The sequence below is a fragment of the Panthera uncia genome, chromosome B1 (genome assembly GCF_023721935.1).
Source record: "Panthera uncia isolate 11264 chromosome B1, Puncia_PCG_1.0, whole genome shotgun sequence".
NCBI lineage: Eukaryota > Metazoa > Chordata > Mammalia > Carnivora > Felidae > Panthera > Panthera uncia.
The window spans coordinates 180,243,981-180,264,572 of record NC_064811.1 but is presented as its reverse complement, the minus strand read 5'-3'; the positions used below and the strand labels follow the sequence as shown (position 1 = coordinate 180,264,572).

The 20,592-nt window shown below is 42.5% G+C and overlaps 1 protein-coding gene across 1 annotated transcript in view; it reads right to left on the bottom strand.

Annotated features, from left to right (window-relative positions):
* PDGFRL (platelet derived growth factor receptor like) overlaps positions 1-20,592 on the bottom strand; it is a 69,431-nt gene extending 48,839 nt beyond the window's left edge. The window contains exons 1-2 of the mRNA XM_049631725.1: positions 20,353-20,592; positions 1,409-1,706 (exon numbers count right to left, since the gene is read on the bottom strand). Of these exons, the coding sequence (XP_049487682.1) occupies positions 1,409-1,706; positions 20,353-20,407 (353 nt within the window). The 5' untranslated portion in view covers positions 20,408-20,592. The remainder of the gene's footprint in view (positions 1-1,408; positions 1,707-20,352) is intronic.

Genomic DNA, 20,592 nt, shown 5'->3' with positions numbered 1-20,592 from the left:
TTAGACTTGACCCTAGTGGAGACCCACCCGGTAAGCAGGGGAGTGACGTGATCAGGTCGCATTTTTAAGACCTCAATCCAGTGAGAAGGAGCCCGGGAGGACATCTGGGTGTGGTTCTTGCGGTTCAAGACCGGAGGTGAGGGGCAACACTGGCTGGGGCTGGGTCGGACTGAGAGGATGTGGGGGTTTGGGAGGAGCGGGGGATGGGGGGAGGCCAGGACAATCCCCAGGCTAGTGTCTGAGCGGGTGAGCAGGTAGGGATGTCCTAGAGGGAGGGGAAGATGTGTGGGGCGAGTCTGTGCTGAAAATGAGCCTGTCAGGAACACGAGGAGTTTCTGATGCCTGAGATGCTCATTTCTCCATTTGAGTCATCCCAAACAAGCGATATCCTGCCTTTCCCTTTCCTAAATCATATGAAGAAAACGCTGGAAAGAATCTTAGAAATCATGCAATCCCATCCCCTTTATTTTGCACATGAAGAAATGGAGATGCAGGGGTTTGGGGGGAACCCCCTCCCAAATATGCACCGGATCCCCAGCCCCGGAGGCCCCAGGCTCCTCCCAGGACTCACTGAATTGTGCTCCATGTTTTTGCTCTTTAACACTTTTCCTAAGCATCATCTTAACCACTTGTCTGGACAAGAAATCCAGGCTCCTGAAGGTTCTGATTCAAACATGAGAAATCTTTGGCCTGTCACCAATTGAAGAAGCCCTGGATATAAAACTCATATGCTCAGGAAAGTAAAAACAAACCAGAAGCAGTTGAAAAGTTCAAAACCAGTTTAGGTTGGCATCGCCTCAAGTTGCTCACAGGCATCTCCAATTAGGGCATTTCAGTTTTCACTATAATTACTAAAAATGACAGAAAGCAGTGACCGGGCTCGTTATTTTTACTATATGAATTCTTAAATATCTCTACGCATCACAGTTTCAATCACTGGTCACGTGCCTTCCTATAAAATTTCACTGTTTTAACTCACGTGGATAGGATTTGCAGTACTTTTTTAAAGATTTTTTTCAATTTTTATTTATTTTGAAAAAGAGAGAGAGAGAAAGGGGGGGAGGGCAGGGAGGAGCAGAGAGACAGAGAGGAGAAAGAATCCCAAGCAGGTTCCGAGTTGCCAGCGCAGGGCCTGATGTGGGGCCTGATCTCATGAACAATGAGATCAAGACCTGAGCAGAAATTAAGAGTCCCCCGCTTAGCTGACTGAGTCACCTTGGGGCCTTGGATGTGCAATAATTTTTAAAAACTGGACAAAGAAATAAAATCTACAGCGTTTGCTTATTGAGCTTTCATTTTTTTATAAGCTATTAGGGCGAAATCGTATATGTCAGAAACAATGCCGCGCTTAACAAAGGAAGGACCCTTGACCCAACGCAAGTAAAACAATAAATAAATAAATGCTCACCTGAGACGGGAGTCCTTAAAGGTGTCGAGATAGGGAGGATAACTCCATCCAATTTTGTTCCCTTTACACCGAAGCTCGAGGGTTTGCCCTGCTGTCAGACTCAGGGTAGCTGCAGGTTTCTGGAAGCGGCCTTTCTCCAGCATCTGGATCATTATTGACTGCGTCTTTGGTGTGCCATCAGCTGCGTCCCTGTCCTTTATTTTAGGAATTCTGGGTTTCACCTTCTTGTTGGTGGGCTTGATTCTGTTCTCTCCCGGCTCCTTTGGACGCTTGTTCTTCGGAGGCTGTTGGCCAGTGACTAGTACAAACGTGAGGAAAGAACAACGCACTCAAACCCGAAGGATTCAACACCTACAACGGGTAACTTTGGGGCACCACTCTCCTTCATCAAAATAATTTTCAGGAATAGCCATTATCTCAGTTCACCCTTTAGTTGCAAAACAACGAGTAACTGAAAGGGAATGTATGTTAGCTTCAGAGATTTTATTCAAGGCGCACCTGGGTGGCTCAGTCAGTTAGGCGTCCAGTTTCAGCTCAGGTCATGATCTCACGGTTGGCAAGTTTGAGCCCCATGTCGGGCTGTGTGCTGACAAGTTCAGAGCCTGGAGCCCGCTTTGGGTTCTGTGTCTCCCCCTCTTTCTGCCCCCACCCCACTCACGCTCTCTCTCTCAAAAATAAATAAACAGTAAAAAAAATAAATAAAAGATTTTGTTCAAATTCAGTGAAATATTGCACTTGTGAACTAAAATTTGCACTTACCAAACAAAAAGACCATTGCGTGTAGTTCACGCTGTGTCACAGTCTCTAAGGGGCCACAGAGAATGGCAGCATCAGAGTCACTTGATTCAAGGGCTGTTTCCGGTCCTTGGGGTCTCAGGGTGACCATTGTTCATTCTGAACTTACTGTTTATTTTTTTTAAGTTTATTTATTTTGAGAGAGCGAGAGTGTGAGAGCAGGGGAGGGGCAGAGAGAGAGGAAGAGAGAGAGAATCCCAAGCAGGCTCCACACTGTCAGTGCAGAGCCTGATATGGGGCTCAAACTGACGAACTGTGAGATCATGATCTGAGCCGTAATCAGGAGTCAGACGCTTAACTGAGCCACCCAGGGGCCCCTGAATTTGCTGTTCAAATGCAGGAATATGTACCCTTCAGGGAGTACAGACACACTGAGTGGAAGCACACTCAGATTTCAAGCCACTACGAACTTTCTCTCAACTGAGCGTGCACAGTGCAGTCTGTGTGTATCAGGGTAGACGGTGTCCACACAGCATGCAAAGTTGAGGAAAGAATAAGCACTACACCTGTGCTCATTTAAAGCTTCCATAGGAGCTCTTAAGAGCTCAAGGGTAACTGTAGCATTGGTTTAGAACTCAGTCAACAAAATATTTCGGGGAGGAAGGATTATTTTATCACCAGCATTGTTGACGATTGCAGGCCAAAGGTGATAATAAAAAGCTGACCTACTGTGAGTCCATTTTAGTCCTGTTTTTCCTTTCTCTACAGACAATTCACCCCTTCCTGCCTGCACCCTTGGAAGACTGCTCCCCCTCGCCTGCCCTTGAGATAGATGCCTCCGGGCCCCAGAAACCCCCCGTATCCCACATGCCTGCCCAGCCGTGCGCCTGTGTGCACCCAGCAAGGACGAGAAGACTGTGCCTTTTCAGTTTGTCTATTTGCATGAGCTCAAAGGCAACCTCACTATATGCCCACAGAATTGCAAAATGTCCTGGGTCCTGAGAAGTCATTTAGGTAAAATTCCTTTGTTATAGATTTAAAAATTTAAGAAGACCCTTAAATGTTAAGTAAGTTGTACACAGCTGGTTAGTGGCAGAATGTGAGTAGAATTCACGTCTTCTGACTCATTCCAAGGGCGTGTTTCGCTGTATGGACATAAATATCCTGCATATATTTTGAATAAATGACTCCAAAAATCTCAGCCGAGTGAGGAAATTGCAGGGCATTTGTATAAAATGGGGAAAAGTGATTAATCAGGAGAAAAATCTTCCCTTTCTTGATGGATGCATTTATTTATCTAATATTACCCTGGCATATGTACTTAAGACTTGGGGTGGTCAAGGGCACCTGGATGGCTCAGTCGGTTAAGCATCCCACTTCAGCTCAGGTCATGATCTTGTCATCAGTGAGTTCGAGCCCCGCGTCGGGCTCTGGGCTGATGGCTCAGAGCCTGGAGCCTGCTTCGGATTCTGTGTCTCCCTCTCTCTGCACCTCCCCCACTCACGCTCTGTCTCTGTCTCTCAAAAATGAATAAATGTTAAAAAAAAAAAAAAAAAAGACCTCAGGTGGTCAAAAGTACCAAGTCACTGCAAGTGGGATCAAGAGATGGCAAAAGATAAGTGTTGTAAGCACTTATACCAGAGGCCAGGCAGGTGACAAAACAGGGTGAGCCACATGGTCCTGGTGAAGCCATGCCCCTAAGGGATGCCGCTTCTGCTTTGGCAGACCCTGTCTTTAAAAAAAAAAAAAAATTTTTAATGTTTATTTAATTTTGAGAGAGAGAGAGAGTGTGTGTGAGCGAGCAGGAGTGGGGGAGGGGCAAAGAGAGAGGGAGACACAGAATCCAAAGCAGGCTCCAGGCCTGGAGTTGTCAGCACAGAGTCCGATGCGGGACTCGAACTCACGAACAGCAAGATCATGACCTGAGCTGAAGTCAGCCACTTAACCAACTGAGGTGGCCCCAGCAGACCCCTGTCTTAAGGAAGTACATGCTCACAGTTGCTGGGTCTAAGGCCCCCAGAAGATGGCAAAAAGGCAGATCTCCTCTGATGTATAAATATCAGAAACCCCATTTTTAGAAACTTCAGGTTTGAATCTCTGAGGTTAGAATCTAGGCAGTAATTTACCTCGGAGGGGTGGGGTGACCAGGAGGGGACATGAGGGGCATTTCCAGAAACATCCTCTCTCGATCTGGGCTAGTTACACGCATGTGTGCAATCTGTGAGCATTTCACGGAGCCATACTCTTATGTACTAAAAATTCACCTGATTTGGACGCTGTGTAACGATAAACTTGGTTTCCTTTGCATGTTACCCTTTGCCCTTTGAAACAGGAGCCATTCAGACTCCACTTTTAGTTCAGCTGAGCCCAGACCCTGGAACCAATCCCACTCTGAACTTAGTATCAATCAACATCAACTGCTGCCTTCTTTGGGCTTATATGCCTTGCTCCCTGGGCCCTGCTCTTTTCCATGACTTCGGGTCCAGTTGAGAGCCCTCTTTCTTTCCCGAGGCCTGTGTCATGGGCCCTGCTGAACTTCCTCCATCCTTCTAGGGAGCAGAGTTGTGTTCTTGAGCATCAGTCCCCAAGATGAGTCCCCATCACCTGCTGTTGAACCTGCTGTTTGCCAAGACTTCCCCTGGTCCTGCATGTTTGGTTTATTTACCTCCTAAAGTTCTAATGACATAGGGGGATGGGCAGTGGCATAAATGCACATATTTCCCCAACCTTCCAGAAGGAGAGGCACTGTAACCATCGAGAACATGTCAGATCAACGCGAGTATGCTAATCCAGCAACATCGGTTGTGAACATAAGCCTCAGTTTTGGGATAGAGTAAAAGTTACAGCACTTTACTTAAGGTAGAAAATTAAAGTCTACCATTATGATGTCCATCCATGGCCCGCGGCATTTTCATCACACTGTGTCTATGGGACTCATGGACTTTTGGGTTGAAGTCTTATGTGATGTGTTTTCTTTATCATGTAACAGGAATTCAAGCTATCAGAAATGACCACAACTGTCTGCAAGTTTTATGGAATTTAGATAACAGTGTTACTCACATGACTTCTAAGCTCTCAGATCCTATGGGACTCTGCTACGCAGGAACATTAGATTACCTGCTTATGGAGAGTATGCATCCAAATAGGTGGCATTATCCCTGCGGAGTACTTTGACTGGTTTACCGAACAGACCCACCAATCGATCTAACTGTAACTGCTTGACCATGGAACTGGTCCATAGTTTGATAGCAATGACACTAAGTTACAGGAGCCACTTACAGCCACACAGACACCCAGACAGATCTGGGATTGAATCATTCCCAAATTCTATGTCTAACTTCTTAAAGAATATGACTTTTCTGTATAACTATGTCTAAAAAAGGTCTTCAAAATTTATATGATAGGTGAGAGCCCATTACCATTTCATGTTTGAGACTATTGCATAGTAGTATTTTTATAGAGAAATAAGTGGTAAAATACACAAACTATTAAATATCATTATTGACTTCAGATCTTAGCTGCCACTTACTAGCAGTGGGACATTGGGAAGTTACCTATTCTCTCCCTGTCTCTGCTCATCTGCAAATTGAGAATTATATGGTGATAATGATTATCTCATCGACTGCTATAGGGATTAAATAAGTTAATACATTTAAAATGCTGAGAGTAGTGTCTGACCCATAGTAAGTGCTAGCTACTTGCTGTTTTGATTGTCTTGTGATAACATCTCGGGGTGATCTCCATGATAAACTTGTGATGGAAGCAAAGCAATTATTCTTCTTCCTAATTTACAGGTGAAAAAAACTGAGATCATAGATGCCAAGTAGCTCATCCCAGGTCACTAAGAAGCTAATGAAAAAACAGACCCTTGGATAAAAGGTCTAGGCTCTTCTCAGTTCATGCTATTGTCTTTTGATTCACTTAAAGATTAGCATATTGTAACAGTTTCTTTTCTTCTTCCCTTTTCCCCCTCGCAAATCTCATGCATAGCACCATTGTCCAAGTGGTTTCTTTGTGTGATATGCCCCAGGCTTTGGCAAGAAGTTCCAAATCAAACAGAATGTGATGCCAAGGAGAAGGGTACAAGCTTCCTGGAATGGCTGGTTATGCTTTTCCAAGGCATACATTAGAATCCCGAAGCGAGGAGACACTGGTCAAAAGCCTGTCTCCAAAATAAATGAGTAAATGTTACAAAGCAAGAAGAAAGCAGGACAAAGGACTATAATTCTGCATCACCAACTGAGGGTTGCAATCAAACGTTCAATAAAGGTGACCTGACTATTAACCTCTCTAATTCTATAGAATAGAATTATGTTGGAGGAGTTACAAAATAAAATAAAAAAAAAATCAGTAGCAGAATAACTGACAGCTGCTCAGATGAAGACTTGATATGAACACAGTCATTAACATAAAGATCTGTAGCTGTTTACCTTTTTCTCCTCATGGACAGGTAAGGGGAAAGGTCTCACTTGAAGGTAGCATGAAAATAAGCACACTAGAACTTTGCTGAGTAGCTCAGGGGTTCCTCAGCAAGTTATATAAACTGATGAAAATGTCCTACTCTAATGTTTTGATTCTTCATGAAACACCCCACAAGGATACATACACCTCCCCAAGGACAAAGCTGAGGTGGGAAACCAATGATACTTGGGAGATGAAAATAGAAAGCTAAGAGCCTTTTCTTTCCCTACTCTACCCCTTCTTTTTTCAAGAACCCCACTCCAAAATACCCTCCTACCATTTCTTAAAGTAGCATTTTCATAAAAGAGCAATTTCTAAGAACAAATACTTCTATTCCAGGATGAGGCTCTTACTTTGTCAGCTCCTGCCCGACTGTACCAGGTAAGTGGCCTCTCCAAAGTGGCTCCCACATGACCAGCCTCAACCAAAAGTATGCCACGGCAGTTGTGGTCCAGCCACGGCAGTTGTGGTCCAGCCACAGCAGGAAGGCCCATGTAGCCCATGTGGGGTGATCCTGGAATGTCTGCTTCTGGTGACCAAGAAGGATTGCACTTCTGGGCCCTATAGGACACCATTTACATGACACCAGTTCTTCAAGACTGGGAGATGTAGTTAACCTACCTAAAACACAGAAACAAACACAGAGAGTCAGAGAATGAGGAGACAGAGGAATATGTTCCAAACAAAAGAACAGGGCAAAACCTTAGATGGAACTAAACAAAATGGGAATATAAGCAATCTATCTGATAAAGAGGTCAAAGTCATGGTCTTAAGGTGCTCACTGGACTTGGGAAAAGAATAGCTGAACACAGTGGGCTCTTCAACAAAGAGAAAGAAAATATTAAAAAGAACCAATCAGAGATGAAGAATACAATAACTGAATAAAAAATACACTAAAGGGGATCAATGGCAGATTAGAAAATGCAGAAAAAAATGGATCAGCAATCTGGAAGACAGGGTACTGGAAATCACACACACACATATGCATGCATGCACGCGCACACACACACACACACACACAGACAAAAGATTTTTTAAAAATGAGAGTAGTGTAAGGAACCTCTAGGACAACATTAAGCGTACTAACATTTACATTATAGAGGTGCCAAAAGGCAAAAAGAGAAAAGGACAGAGCATTTATTTGAAAAATAATAACTGAAAACATTTCTAACGTGGGGAAGGAAAACAGACATCCAAGTCCAAGAAGCACAGAGAGCCCTGACCAAGACGAACCCAAAGATGTCTACACAAAAACACATTAAAACTGAAAGTCAAAAATTGAAGATAAAGAGAGAATCTTAAAAGAAGCAAGAGAAAAGCAACTAGTTGTGTACAAGGGAACACCAAAAGACTATCTACTTGTTTTTGAACAGAAACTTCACAGGCTACAGCGGGGGGGCACGGTTATAATATATTCCAAGTACTGCAGGATAAAAAACAACAATCTATACTCTAACCTGCAAGATTATCACTCAAAGTTGAAGAAGAGATAAAGACTTTCCCAGACAAACAAGAGTTCAAAGAGTTCATCACCTCTAAACTGACTTTACAGGAAATGTTAAAGGGACCTCCTTAAGATGAAAAGGCCATAACTGGAAGAAAATTATGAAAGAAAAAATCTCCCTGGGAAAAAGCAAACATACAGTGAAAGGGATGGATCCACGGCTTATGAAGCCAGTGAGAAGGTTAAAGACAAAAGTAGTGGGGCGCCTGGGTAGCTCATTTGGTTAAGTGTGTAACACTTGATTTCGGTTTCAGTCGTGAGCTCACGGTTGTGAGACTGAGCCCCATGTTGGGTCCCACGCTGAGTGTGAAACCTGCTTAAGATTCTCTCCTTCCCTCCCTCTCTGCCCCTCCCCCCCACTCTCTCTCTCTCAAAAGACAGAAGTAGTAAAATCAACTATATTTACACTAATTACTTAAAGGATGCACACAAAAAAATAATGTAGTAAGACATCACGTACATAAAACACGGGGAAGATAAAAATGTAGTACAGTGCTTTTAGCATGTGTTCAGACGTAAGCAACCATTAACTTAAAAATCAATTGCTATACACATAGGGTGGTATATATATATATATATATATAGAGAGAGAGAGAGAGAGAGAGACCTCATGGTAACCAGAAACTGAAAACATGTAATAATTATACTAAAAAAACCCCAGATTTCTAAACATAGAACTAAAGAAAGTCATCATAAGGGAAAAGGGCAAAGGAAGACAGGAACAGAGAGAACTATAATGTTTATTTATCTTGAGAGAGAGAGCGTGTGAGCAAGTGGGGGAGGGGCAGAGAGAGAGAGAGAGAGAGAGAGAGAATCCCAATCAGGCTCTGTTCTCTCAGCACAGAGCCCAGCATGGGACTTAAACTCAAGAACCGGGAGATCATGACCTGAGCCGAAACCAAGAGTCAGACGCTGAACCAACTGAGCCACTCAGGCACTCCAGGAACAGAGAAAGCTATAAAAGTGACCAGAACACAATGAACAAAATGGCAATAAGCACGTATCTGTCAATAATCACTTTAATGTTGATAAATGCTCCAATTAAAACACAGAGGGTAAGTGAATACACAAAAAATAAACAAGACCCATCTCTATGCTGACTGTAAGAGATTCAGTTCAGAGCTAAAGACACAAACAGACTGAAAGTAAGGGATGGAAAATGATTATCCATGCTAATGGAAATTTTTAAAAAAGGAAAGAAAAAGAAAGAAAAAAAAGAAAAGAAAAGAAAAGAAAAGAAAAGGAAAAAAAATCTGGGGTAGCAAAACTTCTATCAGACAAAAGAGACTTTAAAACAAAAACTGTAAAAAGAGACAAAGAAGCGTATTCTATAATGATAAAAGCATCAATCCAGCTGGAGGATATAGAAATTGTAAAGACCCAGGCACCCAACATGGAGGCACTAAATACAAAAGCAAATTGTAACAGACCTCGAGGGAGAATTTTGCAGTAATACAGTGAGAGTAGGGGACTAACATGCCCACTTGTTATCAATGGATAGACCATCCACACAGAAAACCGAAAGGAAACAGTGGCTGTAAGCAATACATTAGACAGACAGGCTTCACAGATATATTCAGAACATTCCATCCCCAAACAACAGAATACACATTCTTTACGAGGGCGCATGGAACATCCACCAGGACAGATCACATGTTAGGCCACAAAACAAGTCTCGGTGGATTTAGGAAGACTGAAATCATACCAAACATTGTTTCTGACCACAACAGTATGACACTAGAAATCAATTATGATGGGAAAAAAAGCTAGAAAAAACACAAGCATATGGAGGCGAAACAAAATGCTACTAAACAACTGACTAGTTGATAAAGAAATCGAAGAAATCAAAAATACCTGGAGACAAATGAAAATCAAAGCATAACATTCCAAAATCTATGGGATGCAGCAAAAACAGTTCTAAGAGGAAGTTTATAGAGATGTAGATCTAACTCAAGAAACAAGAGAAGCTTCAAATCTAACCTTATACCTAAAGGAGTTGTGGGGGGCAGGGGTTAGAGGGGGGAAGGCCCAAAGTTAGCAGAAGGGAGGAAATCATAAAGACCACAGTAGAAATAAATGAAATCGATACTTTGAAAAAAATACAAAAGATCAATGAAACTAAAAGCTGGTTCTTTGAAAAGAGAAAGAAAATTGAATAAACCTTCAGCCAGACAAATAAAAAAAAAAAAAAGAGGTTCAAATAAAGAAAATGAGAATGAAAGAGAAGTTACAACTGACACCACACATATACAGTCGTAAGAGACTACTATGAGAAATGACAAATTGTACTACCTAGAAGAAACAGATACATTTCTAGAAACATAAAACCTTCTAAAATTGAATCAGGAAGAAATAGAAAATCTGAACAGACTAATTACTGGTAATTAAATTGAATCAGTAATCAAAAATCCCAACAAAGTCCAGAACCAGATGGCTTCACTGGTAAATTCTACCAAAAATTTAAAGAAGTAATACCTAACTTTCATAAACTATTCCAAAATATTTAAGAAGGAATGCTTCCAAATTCATTCTATGAGGTAACCATTACCCTGATACCAAAACCAGACAAAGATGTATGAATAAAGAAAATTAAAGGCTAATATCCCTCATGAACATGGTTGTAAAAATCCTCAACAAAATAATAGCAAACCACATTCAACAATACATTAAAAGGATTATACACAATGATCCAGTAGGATTTATTCCAGGGAATCAAGGATGTGTCAATATCTGCAAATCAATCAACATGACGCACCACATTAACAAAATGAAGGATAAAAAACCATATGATCATCTCAATGGATGCAGATAAACATTTGACAAAATTCAACATCTGTTCATGACAAAAACTCTCAATAAAATAGGTATAGAAGAAACATACCTCAACATAATAAATCCCATATATGAAAACCCACGGCTAACCTCATACTCAGTGGTGAAAAGCTGCAAGCTTTTCTTCTAAGAGCAGGAACACAACTGGGGTACTATTCTCACCATTTTTATTCAAACCATTACAGGGAGCTCTAGCCACAGCAATCAGATATGAAAAATGAATAAAAGTTATCCAAATTCGTAAGGAAGAAGTAAAATCGTCCTTATTTATAGATGACATGATATTATATATATAGAAAATCCTAAACACTCCACCAAAAAACTACTAGAATTGATAAATGAATTGAGTAATGTTGCAGGATACAATGTTAATATACAGAAATCTGTTGTGTGTCTATAACACTAATAATAAACTAACTGAAAGTAATTCAGACAACAGTCTCATGTATCATTGCTTCAACAAGAATAAAATACCTAGGACTAAATTTAACCAGGAAGATGAAAGACTTGCTCTAAAAACTGTAAGACATTGATGAAAGAAAATGAAAACGACACCAAAATATGAAAAGATATACCATGTTCATGATTACAAAAATTAATATTAAAATGTACATACTATCCAAAGGGATTTACAGATTCAATCTATCCCTATCAAAATATAAGTGGCATTTTTCACAGAACTAGAACAAACAATCTTAAAATTTGTATGGAACCACAAAAGACCCTAGATAGCCAAAGAAATCTTGAGAAAGAAAAACAAAGCATTAGATATCATGCTCCCAGATTTCAACTTGTACTACAAAGCTACAGTAATCAAAATAGTGTGGTACAAAAACAGACACACAGATCATTGGAACAGAATAGAGAATCCAGCAATAAACCCACCCTTATATGGTCAATTAATCTATGACAAAGGGACTAAGAATACACAATGGGGAGAAGACTATCTCTCCAATAAATGCTGCTGGGAAAACCAGAGAGCTACGTGAAAAGTATAAAACTGGACCACTGTCTCACACCATATACAAAAATCAAATCGATATATAAATCACTACATAAAATCAAAATGGATGAAAGGCTTAAATGTAAGGCTTGAAACCATAAAACTCATAAAAGAAAACATAGGCAGTAAATTCTTAAACATCAGTCTCAGCAATATTTTTTTGGATCTGTCTCTATAAGGCAAAGCCAACAAAAGAAAAAATAAACTGAGCATATCAAACCAAAAAGGTTTGCACAGCAAAGGAAACCATCAACCAAAGGAAAAGTCAACCTGCTGAATAAGAGAAGATATTTGCAAATGATATATCTGATAAGGGATTAATATCCAAAATATATAAAGAAGTCATACAACTCAACACCAAAAAGAAGTCTGATTTAAAAATGGGCAGAGGACCTGAAGAGACATTTTTCCAAAGATGACATACAGATCACCAAAAGACACATGAGAAGGTGTTCAATATCACTAAACATCAGGTTAATGCCAGTCAAAACCACAATGAGATAACACCTCACACCTGTCAGAACAGCTAAAATCAACAACACAAGAAAGAACAGGTATTGGAGAGGATGTGGAGAAAAAGGAACCCTCATGGATTGTGGGGAATAAGCTTGAGTTTGCACTGATGGGTTAACAAGGCATAAAAAATTAGAAAGTCATAGGATGTACTCATCCAAGTTTGGGTAAACAACATTAGGTAAATAAGATTAGGTAAACAGGGCAAAGGCCTCCAGTACAGGAAAAAGGTGTAGGAATAGGGAATCTCAGAATGAAAACATCCAAGATGAGGCAAACAAGATTAGGTATTCAGGGTGGAAATGCTCTCCAACTTAGTACAATAGTAGAAAGTTGATTTCACAGGAAGGATGGACCAAAATAGGTAAACACAGCTATAGACCACAGCAGGGCAAAGTTGCCCAGAGTGGAGCTAATTAGCAAAAGAAAGGTACCTTGCTGACCCTGAGACAGCATGCGTTGTCTTTCTTGTCCCCCTAGTCCAGTTTAGGTAAACAGAGGTGGCTCCTCATGTGTGATGTAAACGACCTTCCTCCCAGCTCTACGATTCTGTTTTGTATTGACCCAAACCCCTAACACCACATATCTCCAAAACCCCCTTTTCTCCACTCCATGAGTTAATGTTCACTGGTTCATTGTCTCTCTGTGCATGCCCATCATACTTGTAAGCCTTCAATCCTAATAAAAAAGGAGCAAGGACCCTTACTCTTGTCTCCTCCCAGACATTAGCCTCTCTTGCATTTTCAGTCCTGTGTCCTGCTCTCTTGATGGACAAGAGAGAACTTCAGACCCAGAGTCTAGGAAAGTGGATTACTGATGGAAATGTAAATTTGTGCAGCCACTATTGAAAACATTATGAAGTTTCCTCAAAATATTAAAAATAGAGGGCACCTGGGTGGCTCAGTCAGTTAACCTGTTGGTTCCTGGTCTCAGCTCAGGTCATGATCTCACATTTCATGAGTTCAAGCCCCACATCAGGCTCTCTGCTGACACCATGGAGCCTGATTGAGATTCTCTCTCCCCTTCTCTCTGCCCCTCCCATGCTCACTCTCTCTCTCTCTCTCTCTCTCTCTCTCTCTCTCAAAATAAATAAATTTAAAAAACTGTTTTATTTTTTATTTATTATTTTTAATATGAAATTTATTGTCAAATTGGTTTCCATACAACACCCAGTGCTCATCCCAACAGCTGCCTTCCTCAATGCCCATCACCCACTTTCCCCTCCCTCCCACCTCCCATCAACCCTCAGTTTATTCTGTTTTTTAAGAGTCTCTTATAGTTTACCTCCCTCCCTCTCTAACTTTTTTTTCCCGTCCCCCATGGTCTTCTGTTAAGTTTCTCAGGATCCACATAAGAGTGAAAACATATGGTATCTGTCTTTCTCTGTATGTATTATTTCACTTAGCATAACACTCTCCAGTTCCATCCACGTTGCTACAAAAGGCCATATTTCATTCTTTCTCATTGCCAAGTAGTATTACATTATGCATATAAACCACATTTTCTTTATCCATTCATCAGTTGATGGACATTTAGGTTCTTTCCATAATTTGGCTATTGTTGAGAGTGCTGCTATAAACATTGGGGTATACGTGCCCCTATGTATCAGCACTCCTGTATCCCTTGGGTAAATTCCTAGCAGTGTTATTGCTGGGTCATAGGGTAGATCTATTTTTAATTTTTTCAGGAACCTCCACACTGTTTTCCAGAATGGCTGCACCAGTTTTCATTCCCACCAACAGTGCAAGAAGGTTCTCGTTTCTCCACATCCTCTCCAGCATCTATAGTCTCCTGATTTGTTCATTTTAGCCACTCTGACTGGTGCAAGGTGATATCTGAGTGTGGTTTTGATTTGTATTTCCCTGATGAGGAGTGACATTGAGCATCTTTTCATGTGCCTGTTGGCCATCTGGATGTCTTCTTTAGGGAAGTGTCTATTCATGTTTTCTGCCTATTTCTTCACTGGATTGTTTTTCGGGTGTGGAGTTTGGTGAGTTCTTTATAGATTTTGGATACTAGCCCTTTGTCTGATATGTCATTTGCAAATATCTTTTCCCATTCTGTTGGTTGCCTTTTAGTTTTGTTGATTGTTTCCTTTGCATTGCAGAAGCTTTTTATCTTCATGAGGTCCCAATAGAAATCTTATGAAGGAAATCGAAGAAGATACATAGAAATGGAAAAACATTCTGTGCTCATGGATTGGAAGAATAAATATTGTGAAAATGTCAATACTAACCAAAGCAATCTACACATTCAATGCAATCCCAATCAAAATTGCACCAGCATTCTTCTCAAAGCTAGAACAAGCAATCCTAAAATTGGTATGGAACCACTAAAGACCCTGAATAGCCAAAGTAATATTGAAGAAGAAGACCAAAGCAGGAGGCATCACAATCCCAGACTTTAGCCTCTACTACAAAGCTATAATCATCAAGACAGCATGGTAGTGGCACAAAAACAAACACATACACCAATGGAATAGAACAGAGACTCCAGAATTGAGCCTACAAAAGTATGGCCAACTAATCTTTGACAAAGCAGGAAAGAGTATCCAATGGAAAAAAGTCTCTTTAACAAATGGTGCTGGGAGAACTGGACAGCAACATGCAGAATAATGAAACTAGACCACTTTCTTACACCATTCACAAAAATAAACTCAAAATGGATAAAGCACCTGAATGTGAGACATGAAACCATCAAAACCCTAGAGGAGAAATCAGGAAAAAAAACCCTCTGACCTCAGTCGCAGCAATTTCTTACTTGGCACATCTCCAAAGGCAAGGGAATTAAAAACACAAAATTGTTTTAAAGAAACAGAAATATCACATAATACAGCAACTCCACTTCTGGGTATTTATCTGAAGAAAATTAAAACACTAATTATAAAATATACATACACTTCTACATTCATTGCAGCATTATTTAGAATAGCCAAGCTATGAAAACAACCTAAATGTCCTTTGGTAGATGAGTGGATAAAGACGTGTCATGTATCAGTAGAATGGTACTGAGCCACAAAAAAATGAAATTATGCCACTGTGACAACATGGATGGACCTAGAGGGTATTATGCTAAGTGAAATAAGTCAGAGTTAGACAAATACTGTATGATTTCACTTATATATGGAATCTAGAAAACAAATAAACAAACAGAAGAGAAGCAGATTCATAGATACAGGGAAACAGCCTACAGGTTACCAGAGTGGGGGAAAACAGGTAAAATAGGTGAAGGGAATATGTGGTACAAACTTCCAGTAGTAAAGTAAGTCACAGGTATTTAAAGTACAGCATAGAGAATATAGTCAATAATATGTAATGACTTTGTAAGGTGACAGAGGGTAACTACAGTTATGGTGGTGGGCATTTCATAATGGATATAAATGTTGAATCACTATGTTGTACACATGAAATTAAGGGAATACTGTCTGTTAATTATACTTCAATAATAATACCAAAAAGACCTTACTTTGAAATATTAGAGTATCCATTAGAACAGGGTTGATTGCTCTCTTTTAATTTTGCTTTGAAATATAATTGACATGTAATGTTAGTTTCAGGTGTACAACATAATGACTCGATATTGGTATGTATTGCGAAATGATCACTCTCTTCTTGAAGCACTCAGTTTGCCTGGCTCCTAAATCAGGGCGCTGAATTGGTTTTGTTTTCTTTGTTTTTTTTGTACGGCACTGACAACTTCTCAGTCTGTTTGGCGGCCCTTCCTCGTCTTCTTTTCCTGCCTGACCTGGGTCCCAAGGGCTTAATCCTTGCAGTTCATCTCAATCATTTATGACATTCAATTTCTAAGTGGCCTCACACAGCCTCCTGGGTCCTAGCAGCATTTATATGCTGAGAGCTGCCTTGTCCCATCCTGACTTTGCCTCTACACTCCAGATCTGAATAGTCTGTCGCTGACTCAGCACCGCCACTTGGAAAGCTAGGAGGCATCTCAAATTGAACGTGTTCAAACTGACCTCTGGATGCCTCTTCAGTCTGGCTCCTTCCCTGGTGTCCCTTTACCAGTATATGACAACTCTATTCACCCAGTTGCTCAGGATAAAAACCTCAGAGTCACACATGTTCTTGTCTTTTTCTCCCAGGCCACATCAAATCCAGCAGCAAATCCTCTCAGCTTAATAGAACTCGAGCCCACTAGGGAGAAGCACCTACATCCACTGCGGCCATGCTGGACCAAGCCACTTTGCACGTAGACTACTAAAACTGCTCCCTATGTAGGCTCCCAGCTTCCACCCTAGCCCTCCTACCTTTGAAAACATCAGTTGGATCATGGGCACTACTCTAGTCAAGACCCTCCAATGACCTCCATCTTAGATAAAGCCGTAAGTCTTCCTGTGCCTATTAGCTTTTGCCATTTCCTGTCTCCTCCCTAACGGTCCTTTGCCCACACTGACCACAGGGACACCTGGAAGCCGCTCTGCCCCGTGCCCTTGGCCCTTGCAGCTCTTCTTTTGGACACCTGCAGCATGGACTTACTCTCTCCAGAAAGGCCTCTGACTCTACTGTCCAAACCATGCTCTGACTCCCCTCCATGGTCCTTCCATCCTCTCACCCCATGCTGCATGTTAAATGTGCCCCACAAAAAGGCACACTGAAGTCGTAACCCCTTGTACCAATGAGCATGACCTTATTTGGAAATAGGATCTTGGCAGTGGTAACCAAGTTGAGATGAGGTGATTAGGGTGGGCTCCGATCCAATATGCTGGTGTCCTTATAAGAAGAGACACACACAGGAAAATGCCATGTGAAGTCAAAGACACACGGGAGACCAGGTGACCACAGAGGCAGCAACTGGGGTGACGCAGGTGCAAGCCTGGGGGCACCAGGGATAGACAGCCACCCGCAAAAGGCAGGAAGAGGCAGGGAGACCAGAGTCGCAGAGACAGAAGGTTCCTGAGGACAGAACTGGGCAGGAGAAACTTCTGTTGCCCTAAGCCACACCACCTGGCTTGTGGTATTTTGTCACAGCAGCCCTAGGAGACTAATACATCCTGATTATTGATTCTTTGTGCCGCTTATCACTTCCTGAAATTTTACCTTTTCTTGTTTACCCACTTTTGGTCCTTCCATTAGATTATGGGCACCACAAAGGAAGGGGCCGTACAACCTTGTCTGGAGAAAGCCATCAACCCTCAGGACTCGCCACTGGGCTGGCACACTGCCCACCTCCCCATTGCCATCAAACTTCTTTTTTGGCTCTAAGGATCAGAGATTATTTTGTAGGCCCAACAGATGAGCCAACACCCTGCATGCTTAGAAACATTATGTAATCTCATGGGTGATGAGAATGTTTACAATTCTTTTTTCATTATATGGGTTTGTGAACTAATATTTACACTCCTTTTCCCAGGAATACATTGAGGCATAAAAATGGTACAGAGTCCTGGTTGAAGAATCAGCAGCAGCGTCTCCCTCCTGACCTCCTTAGACATATGGCTACATTGCCCTCACATCATAACAAATCTCTGCAGGCCTCCCAGACAGAGAACCTTTTCATAGGACACAAAATAAACCCACGTTAGACCAAAGATCACACTAGCATTGACCAAAGGTCTGGGGTAAATTCAACAAAACAGTGACAAATCCATTTTTATGGATTTGCTCTTGACCTTGGATAAAAAAATATTTATGTAAACAATGAAAAGCTGGCGAAGCGCTTGCGATTTTATACTTTATATAAAAATAGCACCATATGGGGCGCCTGGGTGGCTCAGTCGGTCAGGCGTCCAACTCTTGGTTTCCGCTCAGGTTATGATCTCACAGTTTATGAATCTGAGACTTGCATCGGGCTCCAAGCTGACAGTGTGGAACCTGCTTGGAATTCTCTCTCTCTCCCTTCTCTCTGCCCCCTCCCCGACTTGCTCTCTCTGCCTCTCTCAAAATAAAGAAATAAACTTAAAAATAAATAAAAAATGGCACCATATGAAGACACACAGTCGGATTCTGTATCTCCCTCTCTCTCTGCCCCTCCCCTGCTCATGCTATCTCTGTCTCTCTCAAAAATAAATAAACATTTTTAAAAAAACTTAAAAAAAAAAAGAAGATCTTTCCTAGAAGTGATAGGAAAAGCAAAAGGCAGTGAGGTAAGCTGTATCACGGGCCTCGTGTCCGCAGCGCGTGCTTTGGGATGGCCCAGGAGGCAGCAGATCCCAGCCCACCCATGAGAGATTGTCCCTGGAAGGGTTTCTGTATGTGCCTCTCTCACTGGCCTGTTCCTGGCCCAGCCAGCCCCATGATAACTCAAAACAGGGGAAAAGAAAAAAAACATTCTTAATAGGTTTAGGAAAACGGTTACATAATTTAGTGAAGCAGATTTACTTTTCTAATTATGTATTTAATATTTTATTGATAACCAGTATATCCTTTGAAAAACAAAGCTCCAGTACTATGACACCTGAAACGTGTCCATTATTTTCTATGAAATATTCACTTTGTGCTCAACTCTCCCTGTCTCATAAATGTTTATTGAGTCACATTTGACTTAAACAGATGCTAATTGATTCAGGCAGATGCTTGCAATCATTCTCCTGGTCTGCACACATACTGGCTGGGAGCGGTCAGGGAGGGAGTGGCGGGCGGGGGGTGGGGGGGCTGCCTCCTGGGCCCCGGAGGCCGGCATCTTGGGTGAACGGTACAACCACGTGAGCGGGCTGTTTGAAGTTATTTTGTCTGGCTCTCTACTGCCCTATTCCAAAAACAACACCAGATTCTGCATCTCTGTCCCTTCAGCAACCACATAGAGGGACCTGCCAGGGGCATTTTAATAGTGCATTTTAGAACATGAACCCATGCCGGCTCCTCCCCGGGCAAAGCGGGCGGGTTGCTCCCGGAGCAGAAGCACTTGCAGACACTGTATCCCGCGAGTCTCTAGGCCGGAGGGTCCTCTCCTCAGCTGCCAGCCCCACAACCATGTTGGACTTTGCAAACTAGAATTTTGGAGGGCGGGGGGGGGGCGGGAAATGCTTCTAGTTTCACAGGCAATAAAGGAACTGGTCAGGACGGAGTAGTGGTTAAGACGTGAGCCAGGTTGAGATAGCGCCAGAGTGAGATTGCATAACAGCAAAAGCTGCTTTCAAGCAAAACTAAGCAAAAATCGGGGCTTGTAGCTGAGGAATTCCAAAGGTGCCAGGATACCAGGATGGACTCAGGTGCCAAATGTACTGTATAGATAAATAACACTATTTGAATAAATAATGGAGCCAGCCAAACAAATGCTAAAGTCATATATATAGATATAAGAAGAAGAAGAACAACACACACACACACACACACACACACACACACACACACACACACACACTGACCCTGTGGTTGTGAATCTAAGCAACAGGGTGGGCCCAGATAGGCGCACACGAATATCCGGTCTAAGCCATAGGTAGATCTTGCAGGATTCAAGCCCGTAGTGGTGTAGGAAACAAATCCAGGACTTCGGCTGGGAGGAGGACACTTCAAAGTTTGGCAAAGAATCAGCAAATGCCTTGCTGAGGTGGCCCGCGCCCTCGGAAGCCGAGACCCTGGGTGAACGCGTGCGCGGAGGTGGGAGCGATCCAGTGCTCCCGCGCCACCTCCCAGAACGACACGTTGACACTGGGGGCTGGACCAGACGCTGGCAGGGGATGCTCGGTTCGCCCTCCCAGCGCCTTCCGAGAGCGCTGGGCGGTCCTGGTGGGGATCTGAAGGGCTGGGGTAGTTACCACTATCCCAGGGGAGCGCAGGGAGGGGGAGGTGGGGGTGGAGAGAGGCAGGTAAAATAGGTCAGGTGTCCTGGGGCAGATCCAAGGCTGAGCCTCGGAAGGTCAGAAGTTCTAGAAAGAGCTGGCTGGAGGAGAGTGGGCCGAGGGAGGATATGGGTTGGGGGTCCCCGCCCAGGGTTACTCACCATCCTCTAGCGCTTCGTGCACGAGCAGAAGACCAAGCAGCAGCCAAACCTTCATCTTAGGGCAAGGGACGCGGGGAGAGGTGCCGGGACGGCGGTCGGAGGAGCACCCGACAGAACAGGGCTAGGGCAGGGGCGCAGGGGGAGGCGGCTGGCGAGGGGCGTGTCGGGGCGGGCGTCTGGGACGCCACAGCTGGAGGATTCGGTTTCCTGAGGTGGAACCCAGTTTGGGGGAGAAGTTTG